The following is an 18,341-nucleotide window of genomic DNA, read 5'->3' as shown; positions in this document are numbered from 1 at the left end:
CCACTCCTCCAACTCTTTTACCTTCCCCCCTATTGCTTTCGAAACATCTAAACCCTGGAACATCCAACAACCATGCCTGCTCCAGTAATATCCAAGTCTCTCTATGGCCACAACATCATAGATCCAAGTGCTGATCCATGCTTTGAGTTCGTCATCCTTAATCCTGATATTCCTTGCATTAAAATAGACACACTTCAATCCATCACACTGACTGTATCTTTTCCCTATCAAGTGCTAACCCCTCCTCATTGACTCTGTGCATGTTGTATCTGGCTGTTCACTGCCTACTGCATCACCTGATCTGTAGCTCAGGTTCCCTGCCGATCTAGTTTAAATCCTCCCAAAGAGCTTTAGCAAACCTCCTGCCCAGGATATAAATGCCCCTCCAGTTCAGGTGCAACCCGTCCTTCTTGTACAGGTTCCATCTTCCCCAGATGGTATCACAATGATACACATATCTGAAGCCCTCCCTCTTACACCAGCCCTGCAGCCATGTCTTCAGCTGCTCTGATTTGGAGCGTACCTGTGAACTAAACACATTGATCAGGACTTTGGATCCAGTCATTCAGAGTTCCCTACGCCCCCTCATCCCACATATTCCTTGTGTAGGCGACTTCTACTGCCTTCCAAAAATACACAAAGCCAATACACCAGGACGTCCCATTGTTTCAGGTAATGGGACTTTGTGTGAGAACCTCTCTGACTATGTTGAAGGTACCTTGACCCCAGCTTCTGTCACAACACTACAGATTTCTTATAGAAACTCAACACACACAGATCAGTCAAACTGGGAACATTTCTCGTCACAATGTATGTTTCAGCACTCTATACCAGCATCCCCCACAATGACGGCAGTGCGGCAACAGCCTCAGTACTCAACACCAAGAACTGCCAATCTCTGAGCACCGTCCTACAACTTATCCGCTTTATCCTCAATCACAACATCTTCACCTTTGACCACCAGTTCTTCATCCAGACATATGGAACAGCCATGGGGACCAAATTTGCACCCCAATATGCCAACATTTTTGTGCACAGATTCGAACAGGACTTCGTCTCTATCAAGAACCTCTAACCAACACTATATACCAGGTACGTTGATGACATTTTCTTCCCCTGGACTCATGGCGAGGAGTCACTGAAATAACTACACAGTGATATCAATGAGTTTCATCCCACCATCAAACTCACCATGGACTACTCTCTACTATCAATCTCATTCTTGGACACATGCATCTTCATCAAGGATGGGCACCTCAGCACCTCACTCTACTGCAAACCCATGGATAACCTCACGATGCTACACTTCTCCAGCTTCCACCCGAAATATATTAAAACAGCCATCTCTTATGGAGAAGCCCTTTGCATACAAAGGATCTGTTCAGATGAGGAGGAACGTGATGGGCACCTGGAAGTACTTAAGGGTGCCCTCATAAGAATGGGGTACGATGCTCAACTCATCGACCACCAGTTCTGACATGCCACAGTGAGGAACACAATGACCTCCTCAGGAGACAGACACAAGCTGCAACTGACAGGGTACCCTCCGTTGTCCAGTACTTCCCTGGAGCCAAAAAACTATGCCATGTTCTTCACAGCCTGCAACTCATTATCAATGAGGACGAGCACCTCGTCAAGACCTTCTCCACACCTCCACTTCTTGCCTTTAAACAACCACCAAGCCTCAAACAAGTCATTGTTCATAGCAAACTGCCCGGCTTTCAGGACAACTTCATACAACCTTGTCACGGTAGACATTGCAAGACATGTCAGAATGTCGACATGGATACCACCATTATGCGTGGAGACTCCTCCCACCATGTACATGACAAGTACTCATGTGACTCAGCCAACGTTGTCTATCTCATACGCTGCAGGCAAACCTTGCTAATTTGCTCCATATTGTCCACAGCGAGCAAAGTTAAATGAGCTTGAAACTTGGTCTGAGAAATGGTCTTCTGCAAAAAAAACCCAAGTCTTTATTGGTGTCAACCAAGGGTGTTGAACAAGTGATGATGTAGTTCATCCCATCTTACCTGACCATGATTATCATTATGTTTCAAACATCTTGTCAGGCCAGCCATCTTGGCAGTATGCTCTGATGTGCGTGCAATCTGCATCTTTTTAACTGAGCTGCTTGGAAATCAACAATTATTTCTTCCAGAAGCTGGCCATGTGTTTTCTGCAATGGAAAACCATAATTCTAGCTCCTGTTTATGTGCTTGCTTTGCTTTGTAGCTTGATGAACAGTAGTTCTTGACAATGTCTGCTTCTCTTTGAATATTCCCTTGAATATATTCTGTTTTCAAGTCATCACACCTGTTTGAATTGAAATCATTGCATTCACAATGATACCATGTCAATTTGTTTACAGTTTAGCAAGACATTCAAAAGTTTATGGTTTTTCCAATTGCTAAGCTGTAAGTATTTGGGAAAATGTATTTTTGCATGTGCGGATGTTGCAGCTAATGCTTCATTCTCAATTGTGTAATGGGATTCTATCTTTGTCAAAAATCCAGAGATGAAGCAAACTGTTTGTTTTTATTGCCATCAAGGATTGCAAGAGTACAGCTCTTCGCCCAATGGAAGATGTATCTAATGCCATGGTACTTAGAAGTTTTGTGTCAGTGTATGAATGTCTGAGAAAATGAGCATCTTTTTAAAATTCTGGAATGTCTTTTCATATTCTATGTACCAGTAGTAATATCATCCATTTTAAACAGATATCTTAACGGATCAATTATTCATTCACAACAAAACAAGAAATAGTTGTATGTCCCAACATGTTTTGTGTTGTATCTTTTTGTTGAATATTATACTCCAAATATTTTATAGTTGCTTCACTATGTGCACATTTTTTATTCAGAATAAGTCCTGTTTGCTGTGCCTTTCAAACTTCATGCATTCATTGGCTACATTTGTCTGTGGTAACTCTATGGAGGTGTCACAAAGGTATGGGTGTACTGTACCTTTAAGAGAGTTAAAAGCTAGCAATGACAGCACCAAGTATTCTGATGTAAACATGTGCTCCAGCTTCTGGGGTAGCTTGGGTCACTGGTTGCCTGGAAACAGCAATTTCCAGATTGTCAAATTAAGCCAATCAGTTTAAATTATACCACAAAAAATACCAAACTCAAATCCAGTTTGAATTTAGTACATTGACAATCCTAAAGCCAATGCACAGTCCGATGCTTTGGTGGTATAAGACCAGTGAAAATTGAACAGTTGAGAGGAGAACTGCCAAGCTACCACCATGTTAAAAAAGACTGCCTGAAAAATAGCTCTCTTAAAAGTATCTTTATTGATCTGTAACCTGTGAAGCAGTAATCCCTACGAAGCAGAAAAGAAGACCAGAATTCAGAGAAAGTGAAAGCTGCCTGGTTTTGAGATAAGAAGTTTTGTAAATCATAAACAGGAGTTTTATTGGACTAGTATTACAGAAGGGAAGATAAAAAATAGGTTAAGGGAGGGGGGAATTGTAAATAGTTGTTAGTTAATTATTCTCTGTTATACTTTAAGGAATAAAGTTGTTAATTTTTACTTTAACCAATTCTTTGCCTATCAAATTTTCACAGATTACTGCGTGGGATAAATTTTTCCTGTGTTGCTGGTTTTAAATTAAGCAGGAAAGTTTACCCTGTGTTGTAACAGAGGAGTGTATCATCCATGTGGCAAATGGTTCAGCAATTCTCTTGCCTTTGTGGTGAAGATGTGTGATAATCTGTTCTTTGCCTTCTAAATCTGTCCCTCCTACTCCAAGTGGATTTACTCAATTTCAAAGTTGATGTGTCATCCCAAATGGTCTGACACTTCAGACATTGTGGGCCTGTATCAAGCCTGAACTGTACTTTTAAGTCTCTTACACCTTATATCACTGACCAGCATTTCTCAAAAGGATCCATAATTTTTTTTAGGAAGCATGCTGGTTAGTTTTGTTTAATTCCAATTTCATGACGTTTTACATTATTCAAAAATTGCAACTGGTTTCTATCTTTGAAAGTACCTCCTCATTTGTAAGTCTCTCCAAAATGACCTCTTTTCTCTTGGATAACCTATTGCTCCCCATCTTGTAAATTTTCCATTCCAACGTGCTTGTTTGTGCGCCGTAACAAAGCACATCGAAATGGTGAAACTGTTTGTCTCTCAGCAAGTTTAGTGCGCTTTTAGCAGGCTTTCTAAAGGAAGGGCCACACATCTATGGGCCTATCTAATAAATGGCTGCTTCTGAAACATTGAAATTTCTAGAGTATGTCCAGTTTTCCCTACCCTGTTCAGTTGGCTTTGTGTAATTGGCAGGCTCGGTCTGTTCTAAGGTTAGATCTTTCTTCAACTGTAAGTGATCTTATAGAGCACTTTAAATTAATTTAATGGCTGTTAGTCACTAACTAATTCATCTCTTTAAAAATTCAGAGCCACAACAACTCACAAGACTCAAAAGCTCACTTATAAATACATTTCAGATTCACTTAGTTTCTGTTTCTTCTGGTTGAACTTCATTTGCTCCGTTAAATTTTTCATTGGAATGAAGCAAGTGTCAAACATTTTTAATGCCATCATCATCAGTGGTCCCTCGCAGACGAGGATGACTCTCTTCCACTCTGAGGGTGAGTCCATAAGTGGCTGTAAGGACTGATGTGACTTCTGCAGGCCCTGTTACACTTGGAGCAGTAGGTAGTCATGGGAAGGGGTGGGTGGAGTGTTGGTGTGCCAGCATGCACCTTTCGCTGCTTTGTCTGGCTTCCACGCTTTCCTAACGGCAAGTCTAAAGGTGCTTGACACCTTCCTGGATGCTCCTCCTCCACTTTGGACGGGTCTTGGGCCAGTGATTCCCAGGTGACTGTGGAAATGCCGCACTTCGCCAGTGAGGCTTTGAAGGTATCACTGAAGCTCTTCCTCTGCCACCTGGTGCTTGCCTGCTGTTTCAAAGCTGGAACTAGAGCATTTTTCATACCACCTTCTATGATGTCACATTGTCTCGACAGCTTGACTCACAGGGATGTCATTTGCAATCTGTCCTATAGTATCTAAAATCATATAGACTGGAGTTGCTGAGCTTTGCTTGCAATATTGAAGCTGTTCTGTTCCTTTCAAACTGGTAGTTCTGGAGCTCCCATCACTGTTCTTGCTGTGGATCCTCAATGTTCCTAAGCTTCTTTAGGTAGTGGCAGTGACTACTGTTTGTGTGACATCCTCATCCAAAGTCCTTTTTGTTTCCCACATTGTTCTGCTTTCAAAGGCTTGTTTCTTTCAAAGTCAGCTGGCTCTTGGTGTCATTTTGATGCTTCTGCATTCTTTATTGCATCCAACCTCTTTGCTTCGAAAGTTTGTTGTGTTTCTCTCCTGGGTATGCCTTGATTTCTTTCTACTACCCCTCATCTCTGCTTTTGTACTCAATTCTTGCAGATTATCATAGATGGGTATTTCTTATCCCTGTCATCAGTTGCTTCTGACAGGTGCCTGTCTCACAACCATCATCATTCATGTTTGGGGTGACAATAGAAGGGACTTCTGCTATCATGGTCCAGTTAGTCCTTTAATTCTGGCTTCGTTTGTCCCAATTCCATTAGAACTTGTTAGGTTCTTGTTACTTGGATATAGAAATGGTAAAGTAATTCCAACTCCTTTTTTACACTATGTTCAGACCTGCAGTCCTGTTTAAAAACCATATGTTGCCAGGTATTGAGCGATCTTCTCTCTTGGTCTTCAGTTCAGACTATTCTTCCTACACAATGTTTACATTAACAGTTAAATCATTGACACAGTGTATTTCTCAATGTATAAGCAGTTTTCCTCCAACTATTTTGTGAATTCTTACAAAGTTCAAATGACAAAATTAACTCTTTATTTCAACCATTCGTATTTTAGGGAATAGCCATTGTATTTATATAATCTCTCCTTCTAACCCAACATTGGGAACCTGGTGAATCTGCTTTCCAATATTTCCAAGATCAGCTGATCTAATCTGAGGAACAATGCCGAGAACAGTACACAGCACTCTAAATGTCATCTAATCAGGACTTTGTATAGATGTGGAACAAACCTCTCCCCTTCATATTCTGATCGTACGCTGAAAAGGCTCGAATTTATATTACATTTTGTACCTGACTGCATTAATTAACATCTAAATATAAGTTCTTAAATCTCTTTGGAAAAGCAGCATTCCTATAATTTTACCATATAATACACACTCAAGTTTATTCTGTATCAGTATATAGTGGATTTTTAAAAGATGCTATAGTTTGCTCAGTGGGTTTTGTTCACATTAACGTTTTGTGGATTAACTGAAAAATACTGGAAGGTTTTGATTATTTGGATATTTTCTAGACTGGAAAGAGTTTCAGTATATATTTCTTAGAAATGAAACTAACTATTTAACATGTGCTGTAATAAAAATCAGATCACTTTGGAGAGGCTACCAAGCAAATTTCAGGTAAATAAGAAATTATTGCTTTACCATGAAGACTAGGGATCCTATGTTAATGGATGCCTAGCAATCTGCTTGGGATTTCAAAGTTCTATTTTACAGAGATAGCTGTCACACTGTAAAGATAAGTCACACTATAGAATCTGCAGTCTCTCTTTAAGTCCCTGGGAACCTGATCATTTTCAAATACCAGCATTGTTGACTACCTGGTTAAAAACTTAAAGTTGTGAACTGTGACTATTTCTCAACAACTTCAGTTCCAGTCTAAAGTGTTGGGACTCAGACATTTCGACATTTATCACCATTGACAGCTGTCAGCAATTTGGCTTCATTAACAGGAGACTAGGGATATAAGAAGTTATCAATATTCCATATCTCTACATTGACAGCAAAAATGGAAGGACTATCTTGTGAGCAGAGGTTGTGTTGATTGGGCCTGTTGAAATAAAAAAGAATGAGAAGTGACCTTATTGAAATTTACAAGATTCTTAGGGTACTTGACGTGGTAAATGTGGAAAGATTGGTTTCCCTTTGTAGTCTATGGCCAAACGAATAATCTCAGAATAGGATCACAAATTTAAGACTGAAGAGAAGGAATTTCTTCTCAGAACACTGTGAATCTGTGGAATTCTTTACCACAGAGGGCTATAGCGGCTGGGTCATTAAGTATATTCAAAGCTTAGAGATAATTTTAATCAGTAAAGAAATAAAGGCTTGTAGGATAAAGGTAGGAAAGTGGAACCAAAGACTATCATAGTCATGATCTCATCGAATGATGGAGCAGACTCAATGGACTGAATAGCCTACTCCTGTTCCTGTTCCTTATGGACCACATAAGTTGCTTTTCAATTCGAGTAAGTTCCCATTATCTCTAATGTAAGTTAAGGATCTCTTATACACATCCCTATTGAATGTCCTTGAACATATGTTTAAACTACATTGTGTTAATTTGTTGACTGCTGATTTATCTTGGAAAGAAATAATGAAAGGTGATTTTTGAATTGATATCTGGCTTTGAATGCCTCCTGAGTTGAAGGGCAGTGCCAATTCAGTTTCTTGCCTTGAATTCTGGTGCTATGGCATGTGATGTGCTTTGAGACCTAATGTGGGGAACAAGTTACAAAGCATATATTTGTAGAAAAAAGTCGTGGTTATGACAAAGCTACATTAAACAACAGAATTTGTATTAGCTAACTAACTCCTCCATCAGCCCAGTTATGTAAAAAATGGACAATTCTCTTCGGCACTTACTCACACACAAATTAAGAATTTTAATTGTCATTGTTATAGTGAGAGGTTCAGAAACTTTCCAGAATACAGTAACGCTGAGACAATGATATGAAATGTAACTATAAAGTTAACAAAAGTTAAGAATTACAGTCAGCATGAATTTATTTTTTCTAAATTAAAGTCATGCTTATTCAAATAGATTTTAATACATCAGAGACTAAACTAGGTTATCGTAATGAGTTTCTTAAGGCAACAGAACTAATTTGAATGTGTTGCAAGCTGTCTGTCCCAATGGGGATTCTCAATCGTATAAATGAAGGGTTCTGGTGCCGAATCAACTTGAACTTGACCGTAAGAAATTGTCAACAGCACAAGGGATAGATTGCTTCATGCAGAAAATGATTGAAACATTTCATACTATAACAAAGGTATTCTACACAATCCTTGCAATTGTTGGCGTTATTGGTAAGTGAATAGCTGCTATCAGGTTTTGCTCTGTAATGAAACTCTTTTACATAATTATTAGACTTCATAATTGAAGTTAATTGATATTCAAAAGTCTCTCTGTCTTTAACCCATTGACTCAGCTTAAATATAACTTTGAATTCTACCTGCAAGTTTTATGATCAAGTTATTGCCTTTTCTGAAATGACATCTGGTATTATTGTTGCAGGTAACATGTCGCTTTAGAATTGTACTGAGTGTGGGCTGCTAACTGAAGGGCAACTCTAATGCCAGAGGCCATGTATTAGAAGAGGTAGCAACTACTGCAGAATTTTACTGAGTATTTCTTCAATGTCTATAAGTGCAGTTAAGGTCTTTCACTGCTCTTGAGAAAATCGATGACCACTCTTTAATATCCATTGAAGAACCTCTGAAAGTGCATTAAAATGGAACTGATATAATCTTCATTATGTTTTAAAGCCCTTCACTTCCAATGAAGTACATTTGAATTATAATAACTGTTGTAAAATAGGCAAATACAGTAGCCAATTTTCACAAACAGCAATGAGATAAATATTTAGACAGTTTTTTTTTGCTGTTCAAAGGTAGATAAAAGCTATGGGGAAAAGAAAATTGACATGTTGTAATTATAAGGGGAACAGTTGCACGAAGTGAGGACTCCAACATATACCCAGCCTGCACCTTTTCTCCTCCTCCGCTCCTGCAGCCTTCACTCCACACAACTACTTTCAGTAAAGTGAGTTGTGTCTCTGCAAATGCAGTGAATGGATGATGGAGAAATCAGGTATGCATAAATTTCACCTCTGTATAGTTTTTTGTCCTCTAGTCCAAAGCCTATAATTTCTGTTGTTTGGAGCAGGGGAACATAATCCAATGACAGAAATAATGTCCCAACTAATCAAGTTACTGATTCGTCATTTTGATGATCTTTTAAAAATGCTTCACCAATTTTTATAGTGTGCAAAGTGAACCGACTGTCAATCAGATGTTTTCACTAATTAAAATGTCACCTTGAAAAATTCTAAACATCTAAAAATGGATTGATGACCAATATTGTTTGATAAATTCTTGTGTGTAGCAGGTTGAGAGGCAGCCTTTTAGAAGTTTGTAAAATAATGAGGGGTACAGATAGCACTAATGGTCTCTCCCCTAGATTGGGGGATTTCAAGACTAAGGGGCACATTTTAAGGTGAGAGGAGAGAGATTTAAAAAAAAAAGATGGGCGAAGATTTTTACTGACAGGATGGTTTGTGTGTGGAACGAACTTACAGAGGAAATGGTGGATGTGGATACAATTATAATGTTTGAAAGACATTTGGATATGTACATGAATAGGAAAGGTTTGGAGGGATATGGGGCAGGAGCAGGCAGATGCAACTAGTTTAGTTTGGGACTATGGTTGGCATGGACTGGTTGGACCGAAGGGCCTGTTTTGTTGCTGTATAGCTTTATGATTTTATGACTCAAGGTATTATTTGGGATGTGGTCAATCAACTGTTCTCTCCAGATTCTTAAATCCTTAATTTGGAGATATTTATATTTTACCCAATTTATATTCAAATATTCATTTTGAGTATACAATGATCAGATCTTCCAATCACATGCATCAATATATTCCCATCTTGTTTGCAACAGTAATGCCATGATCTTCATAAGAAGTCCTGTCAATTACTGCTGGTAGTGTTTGGAATTCAACAGTTAACCTCCCAGCTTCTATCTTGGGAACAAACATGTTCCTGCTCCTCTTTTCTGTTTAATGAGCTCAACTACAAAATCCAGATTGATGGCCATTGCTGTGAATACTGGAATATATATACAGATTAAATTATACTCAAGAGGTTTGGAACACAGAAGGAGGGATTTGGTCATTTCTGTCTGTACAAGCTCTTTGTGAGAGCAATCTAGCACTATGCATGTTTTGCTAGTTACACTGTGTCATCATGCTCATATGGTTTCTGCATGGTTAATTCAGACAACTTTATGTAATCTTTATTCAATTAAGCTTCATAGTCTGATATACAAATATCATTTTTAAATCAGCAGGATGACTTGCTGACTGTGTGGTGACATCTTTAAAATAATTGGATCTTTAAATTTACCCAACACCTTCATGTACAATTTCATGTTCAACAGCCTCAGTGGAGTTTTGCTGTCTCCAGTGTTTTCAGGGAACTTTAACCCTCAAACAATGCTATTTTCTCACAAGAAGCCAGTGCCTTGAATGGCTGTCAAAGTAAAAGGACTGGTAACTAAGTTACTTCACTTTGACTATAACAACTAAATTGACAAATTTACACTAGCACAATTAAAATCACCTCGTGCTAAGTTGTTGGGGTGGGAGGGGATTGGATCAGTGCAGATCAACTAAGTAGACACTTGACCAGAGCACTTGGTTTGCTACTATTTCATTATGCTTGTCAAATCCCAGCCATTGGGGAATATAGTTATTCATCATTTAAGGCACCAGCACCTCATTTGAAGCTCGCTGTATGGAAATAAGATAGTTCTCATTGTGCATCAGTTTTGAGGTATCAAACTCTGTCCTGCCACCTCTCCACCCACTCCTCTGTCCAGTTAGTCCCAGAATTCTCAATTTATGTTATATACTAATTATTCTTCTCAAAGCAGCAATGCAAATCTCAATCCTCAGTACTCTTCCTACTGCCACTAGGTCCCACACCCCACTGAAGTGTTTGTACATCAGTACTGAGGTGTTATGACCTCGACTATGTAATAGCCTAACCACCTGTTACTCGTTTCATTGCTATTTTGTACAGTATAATATTTTAAAATTGCTATCAGAACAACTACCAAGCACATGAAAATTCATGTCGTATTTGATGTAAAAATTTAATTCTAAATCATATCTGATCTGCCTTTCTGACCTCAAATTTGCTAGGCCCATCTTTATTGCCTGATTTTTCAGAATCAATGTTTTTGAGACTGGTTTTAATATAAGCTCTCAATTGTATCAACTGTTTGGATAAAGGTGTTGTGTAATACTCAAATTTGGTGACATATTGGTGTATTTGCATCTTTAGCAAATCCTCTATATTGATATCTATTCTTATTACTTGACTTGTAATCAACATTTGAAGACATATCCTCACTGGCTTCTCATAATTGGCTTCTGACGATTCTACCCCTTTCTAAGTTTACGTATAGATTGACACTCACCACCTGCAGATCTCCTCAATTAATAATATTACAGAAACAGATCATTTGTGGACTTTAAAGACACTTCAACTCTCCCTACACCTGTATCTGTTTTGTGAATAATTCTTGCAAATTCAATTTGTCCTTGCCTTCCTTTGATACAACCTAATCTGGCTTAGGGATCCATGACTGATTCCAGCCTTGGACGACTGTCTGTGTGGAATTTTCACATTCTCCCCATGTCTGTGTGGGTTTCCTCCAGATGCTCCTCCTAAAGTCCAAAGATGTGCAGGTTAGGTGAATTGGCCATGCTAAATTGCCCATAGTGTTCGGGGATGTGTAGGTTAGATGCATTGGTCAGGGGTAAATGTAGAGTAATAGGGTAGGGGAATGGGGCTGGGTGGGTGTGGACTTGTTGGGCCAAATGGCCTGTTTCCACAGATGATTCTCTGACCGTTAACAATATATTTAGTTTTGTCTTAATGTAATCTTTACATAAAATCATTTTCTCTGTGGAGTTTGATGACTTAAAAAAATCATCTCACTCAACTAAATGCATTTGCCATTTGACATTGTTCTGTTTGTCAAGAACCTGAGCATGCATGAAACATTCCTCAGTGCAACTTCATTGTATATTTCCACATGTTAGTTACTACTTATGCAACAAATCACATTTGCGTACTCTCAGTGGTAGACTGATGTCATACAGCATGTGCCTGTGATACAAACCATTCTTAGATGTTAAGGTGATCTTATCAAAATGTCAAATGTTAGTCTATTTCAAAATCTTCACTTATCTCCTCTGTATCTTTTTTTAAAGAAAAAGTCCATTGGCAGGGATTCAAGCATTTCCGGGGGAAAAGAATTAATTTATTAGTTCGATCTGCACTTTGCTGAAACTCAGTAGAATTCAAATTGCAGTCAGGATATTATTTCTAATTACCATTTGCAGCTTTTTCTTCTCCTATCCCCAGTGACTAATTCACTTTTGGTTTTATATATTCATGATCATTTTTAAAAAGTCTTGAGAGCCTTGCAGAAACTTGACTGCCCATAACAACGTTATCTCAATATATTTTTCTAACATTCCTAACTGATTAAGTTTTTTTTTGTTTGTTTGTTATTTGAGATTACATTTTCTTTTTCATTAAAAAAGTCCTGTTTGTGTTTTCAAGATTATCCCAAATTAAAAAAAAAATTGTGTAGGACAGGTTTTATTATTATTTAATTTATTCCTCCAAAAGAAACTTTGTTTTTTTATTCCCAGAAGCCACTAATGCAAAACATTACCTGCGCATCATAGATCTCAATTGCAGTAAATTGCTCTGTTCATCAGTAATGTTGTCCATTCAATTTACCAACTCCATTTTCAAACAATCACACTGAGGCTTGATGGTGATTTTACATGGAAGCACTTGCAATCTGATGAGAGGCAACTTCCATGTCTTCTAATGTCAAGTATTTTATCTTGAAAAATAAAAGGCCTGAAGGGTTAAAACCATAATCTTTCAAATGTAAAGCCTTTAGTTCAATAATCCGAATGCTGTGATGGTCGATGTCTACTGACAAATTCTTGAATTTATTTATAAAGTTTTTAGATCTCTCATTCTTGGTTATCAATGTTCATGGGGCTTGGAAGTGATTTTCAAATGTTTTAAAAGATAAAACAAAATTATGGCTCCAGTTAGGAATGTAATTAAAATTCAAAACTGTCTATGCTTTATGCCTGAGTCTAATACTCAGAATAATAACAAGAAGTTGGATTTTCACATTTGCAATCAAAATGTGGTGTCAAGTGAGTTTGGTCTGTCATGCATTGATGGATTTATACTAGATTCCCCCTACAGTATGGAAACAGGCCCTTCGACCCAACAATCCACACTGACACTCTGAGGAGTAACCCCCAGACCCATTCCCTACCCTATATTAACTCCTGACTAATGAAGAAGGGCTCATGCCCGAAACATTGATTCTCCTGCTCCTTGAATGCTGCCTGACCTGCTGCACTTTTCTAGCAACACATTTTCAGCTCTGATCTCCAGCATCTGCAGTCCTCACTTTCTCCTAATGCATCTAACACTATGGGCAATTTAGCGTGACCAATTCATCTGACCTGCACATCTTTGGATTGTGGGAGGAAACTGGAACACCTGGAGGAAACCCAGGCAGACTCAAGGAGAATTTGCAAACTCCACACAGTCGGTTGCCCAAGGCAGGAATTGATTCCGGATCCCTGGCGCTGTGAGGCAGCAGTACCAACCACTGAGCCACTGTGCCAACCCCTCTTTCAATCCTTTTGCAATCTTCTGCTTTTTTCCTCATTAATTGTTATAAATGAGATGCAGTGTGTGCTTTTCAGAGAATTTCATGGTGAGCAAGTTATGAGGTTCTCATTACTTCCAGGGCCTTCTGACGTCCAGGCCGCTGTCACTATATTTAAAGCCCAGCTGCACACCACGTTAGAAACTGCAAGTAAGGGACTGCACCTCACATTGTGTGGTGCTCAACCCTAACTACCACAGACAAGGTCCAAAAGAAAGGTAAGCTTGTTCCCCACTTCACTAGCTGAGATATGGAGGCTTTGGTGGATGCAGTGGTGGTGAGGTGGACAATCCTGTTCACAGCAGACTGCCTAAGAAAGTTTAACCTGCATCTCATTAAGGATTACTCCCCTTTGACTTTCACACCTATTTGTTGAAGCACAGGCAAAGTGCTTTCCACGTAAGATGCTGACTGCAGCTCTGATATTGATATGGCATCGTTCCTATGTAGTTATATGTCCACTCCTTGTCTGATGCATCTACTGTTCATTGCTCCCCTCTGCCTCAAGCTGCCCATTTCTACATCTGTACTAAGAAAAACAAGGAGAGACTGACAGCCTGTAACTCTGCTTTTTTAGGGCACAAGATCTTGACAGCTATACCACCCACAGGGACTGAAAGTGCTCACAGATGTTAGTCCTCACAAGGAGACAGAGAAAGTAAACTAATGCTATAAAATGCATGTGTCCATCTCTGTGTAAACACGATCCTGTGAAAATGCATGGCTTTCCTTGCATGCAGAACAACAAAGGTGGTGACCATGGAGTATGCAGGATGTTGTGCAGAAGAAACAGTTTAGTTGCATGATGTTTAAAGCATTCAAAGAGCTGCTGCTGCTAGAAACCTGTCTTGCTTTTCACAGTGTAGTTCTCACTGGTGGAGAGAATGGGAAATGTGATATTAAAAGGGTGAGTTGGACAATTATGAGGTACAAATTCATGATTGTCATTTGAAGGTGAGATTCTAAAGTTTCTAAAGATTCTAAAGCTTGAAAGGAAATCTTAACATTTTGTCAACATCAAGAATTTGATTTTTAATATGTGATATTTAGTCTACTTATCTGTTATATTTGCCACACAAAGGAGGGGAACACTTCACCCTCTCCCTAAGAAGTTCATTACGTTCATGAATCAAATGAAACTTTTCACAGCTTAGCAGCTTGGGTATCCTGAATAATTCTGAAATAACTGAGACCAGAATACATTAACTCCATGCAGACCAGAATAGGATGTGGTTTTCTAAAAAAGAAATCAATAATGCCAGTTTCCTAGTTCATTCTGCAGGTGGCTGACAGATGAGTCTAATAAAACTGATCAAAAGTCAAATTTCAAAGGAGTTTGTTTATTTTTCTCAAGCTCATCCAGAGGGAAAGTACAGAAAAAAAGCTCCCCCACAAAGCAATGAAATTAATGAAGCTCTATTTTGATATATAGAAGGCAAGTCAGACTGGGTGTGTCTTTGACTTTAAAATAATTTGCCTTTTAGTTTAACTTAACTTCAATTTTACTTGTCACTTATTTTCAGAGTTAAAAATCGCACGACAATAGGCTATAGTCCAACATGTTTATTTGGAGGCATTAGCTTTCAGAGTGCTGCTTCTTCTGCAGCATCTTGAAAGCTAATGCCTCCAAATAAACATGTTGGACCATAACTTGGTGTGGTGTGATTTTTAACTTTTCCCACCTCAGTCCAACACTGGCTCCTCCAAATCATGACTTATTTTCAGTACAACCCTGATGGCCTCCTTCTTCAAAGACTGCAATTTCCCCTCTGACGTGGTCGACGATGCTCTCCATTGCATCTCCTCCACTTCCCGCACCTCTGCCCTTGAACCCCTCCAATCGCCAGCAGGACAGAACCCCACTGGTCCTCACCTTCCACCCCATCAACCTCTGGATACATCGATCATCCTCCGTCATTTCCGCCACCTCCAAACAGACCCCACCACCAGGGATATATTTCCCTCCCCACCCCTATCAGCGTTCCGGAGAGACCACTCCCTCCGCGACTCCCTTGTCAGGTCCATACCCCTCACCAATCCAACCTACACTCCCGGCACTTTCCCCTGCAACTGCAAGAAGTGCAAAACTTGCGGCCACACCTCCCCCCTCACCTCTCTCCAAGGCCCCAATGGATCCTTCCATATCCGTTGCAAATTCACCTGCACCTCCACACACATCATTTACTGCATCCGCTGCACCCGATGTGGTCTCCTCTACATTGGGGAGACAGGCCGCCTACTTGTGGAACATTTCTGGGAAAGTTTTGGTAATATTTTTGACACCAGTACCAACCAACCCAACCGTCCCGTGGCTGAACACTTTAACTCCCCCTCCTACTCTGCCAAGGATATGCAGGTCCTTGGCCTCCTCCATCGCCAGGCCCTGACCACATGATGCCTGGAGGAAGAGCGCCTCATCTTCCGCCTAGGAACCCTCCAACCACACGGGATGAATGTAGATTTCTCCAGCTTCCTCATTTCCCCTCATACCACCTTATCTCAGTCCCAATCCCTGGATTCAGCACTGCCCTCTTGACCTGCAATCTTCATCCCGACCTCTCCGCCCCCGCTCCCACCCCCTCTCCAGCCTATCACCCTCACCCTCACCTCCTTCCACCTATTGTATTCCCAGCGCCCCTCCCCCAAAATCCCCTCCCCCCCTACCTTTTATCTCAGCCCGCCTGGCACACCAGCCTCATTCCTGAAGAAGGGCTTATGCCTGAAACGTCGATTCTCCTGCTCCTCGGATGCTGCCTGGCCTGCTGTGTTTTCCAGCATCACATTTTTCAACTCTGGTCTCCAGCATCTGCAGTCCTCACTTTCTCCTTATTTTCAGTACAATCACAAGCTACAGAACCCTAGGTATTTCAACACATTATACTTTTTGGTGAAGCTAAACTAGTCTTCTCTCAGTTTTGGTAATATTTTTGACTCCCAGCCAAGCTTCCAACAACATGTCAGTGCCATCACTATGTTCACCTACTTCCAGTTTCACAACATTACCTGATTATTCCATAGCTTTGATTCATCTGATACTGGATCAGCCATCTGTGCCTTTGTTACTTCTAGATTTCCTTATTGCAATGCACATAAACCTGAGACCATCTAAAACTCTCCTCCTTACTTATTTAGTTACTTACTCATGCCCTTAATGGCACGATGTCTCATTCACCCAATTGCCATGGGACTACAATAAAAAACCGTTAGAAAGCTTGTTACCCAATTTGCAATCATCTACATACTTTACAGAAGATTCAGTCAAGTCTTCAGAAATACTTCCCCTAAACTACAACCTGGAAGCTCTTTCATGTCATTCCATAAGTTATGACTTTACATTACCATGCAAATTTGGTACGTATTAAAAACAGTTGAAGTTCACATCAAAATTAACATAATGGACATATTGCTTTCTAGGTCCATGAAAAATATAATAAATGTAAAGAAAACTGGAAATAATGGCAAGAATTTTACAACTTATTGTCTTGGTACAAGGGTGGAGAGCTATCCTATTGTATTTGATAATTTTCCTCTGTTTTCATTGCAGTTAATTTAGTGGCGATTTTGGTCCTTACCCGAGAAAGGTGTGGACTCTCCTCCTGCACCACTCGTTACCTGGTGGCCATGGCAGTAGCAGATCTACTAGTAATTATCTCTGATGTAATATTGACTCGGATCAGTTATTATTATTTCCCGGGTTCCTTTCTGGACATCACCCCTGTGTGTAGTCTTATTTTTGTCCTAAGTCATGCATCAACAGACTGTTCAGTCTGGTTCACAGTCATGTTCTCGTTTGATAGATTTGTTGCTATTTGTTGCCAGAAGCTAAAATCTCATTATTGCACCAAGAAAACAGCATTGGTGGTTCTAGCAACAAACGGTATTCTACTTTCTTTGAAAAACATACCTTTCTATTTTATATTTGAACATAGAGAGATAATTGACAATGTATTGTGGTTCTGTGATGTAAAATCAAATTATTTTACCCAGCCTGAATGGGTGGGATTTGACTGGTTGGATACTATTCTAAACCCATTGTTCCCATTTGCTTTAATTCTGTTGCTCAATGCTCTAACAGTCAGGCATATTTTAGTGGCCAGTCGGGTCCGTAAGGGACTGAGAGGTCAGAGCAAGGGACAGAATCGCAATGATTCGGAAATGGAGAGTAGAAGGAAGTCTGTGATTTTACTCTTTGCCATATCTGGCAGTTTCATAGCTCTGTGGCTGACATACGTAATAGAATTCTTCTATTATACTGTTGCAGGGGCAAATCCTACAGATTATAACAATTCTTTGTATATTTTCGCATATGTTGGAGCAATGCTGCAGAATCTTAGTTGCTGCACAAACACATTTATTTATGCTGTTACACAATCCAAGTTCAGAGAACAGTTCAAAAATGGTGTGAAGTATATGTTTACCTCAAATATTAAATAAAGGAAACAACTGAATTCAATCCAGAGTTGGTAACAACTGTTTCCACTTCATTAATCTGATATTCATCCATCAACTTGTCAAGACTTCATTGACAGCAGCTTCCAAATCCACAGCCTCAATCACCCAGAAGACAAAAGCAGCAATCATTGCTCCTTAACTTCCCCTTCACCTTACACAGCATCCTAACTTCAAACTATATCACTACTTCTTCACTGTTGATGGATGAAAATCATGGAACTTCCAAAATAGCAGAACTGTGAGTGTACCTGAAGCGCATGGACTGGAGTGGTTCAAGAAGATGGTTCATCAC

At 39.6% G+C, this 18,341-nt stretch overlaps 1 protein-coding gene across 1 annotated transcript; it reads left to right on the top strand.

The window, feature by feature from the left end:
• Positions 1-8,043: 8,043 nt before the first annotated feature.
• LOC148151834 (putative G protein-coupled receptor 139) lies at positions 8,044-18,031 on the top strand. The gene is made up of 2 exons (XM_087992986.1): positions 8,044-8,119; positions 17,142-18,031. The coding sequence occupies exons 1-2, from the start codon at positions 8,044-8,046 to the stop codon at positions 18,029-18,031; spliced, it is 966 nt and encodes a 321-aa protein (XP_087849112.1).
• The last annotated feature ends 310 nt before the right edge of the window (positions 18,032-18,341 follow it).

This window comes from Chiloscyllium plagiosum, unplaced genomic scaffold (assembly GCF_037043375.1).
Source record: "Chiloscyllium plagiosum isolate Xiang-an unplaced genomic scaffold, Cpla_swu_hap1 HiC_scaffold_2, whole genome shotgun sequence".
NCBI classification, from domain to species: Eukaryota; Metazoa; Chordata; class Chondrichthyes; order Orectolobiformes; family Hemiscylliidae; genus Chiloscyllium; species Chiloscyllium plagiosum.
Note: the sequence above shows the minus strand (reverse complement) of the source record. Positions and strands in the feature narration are given on the sequence as shown.

Bases quoted from the DNA above. Each gene is read 5' to 3' on its own strand.
- LOC148151834 (XM_087992986.1), top strand. From the start codon at position 8,044: ATGCAGAAAATGATTGAAACATTTCATACTATAACAAAGGTATTCTAC. The intron at 8,120-17,141 runs GTAAGTGAATAG...TTTTCATTGCAG, and splicing joins TGCAATTGTTGGCGTTATTG to TTAATTTAGTGGCGATTTTG.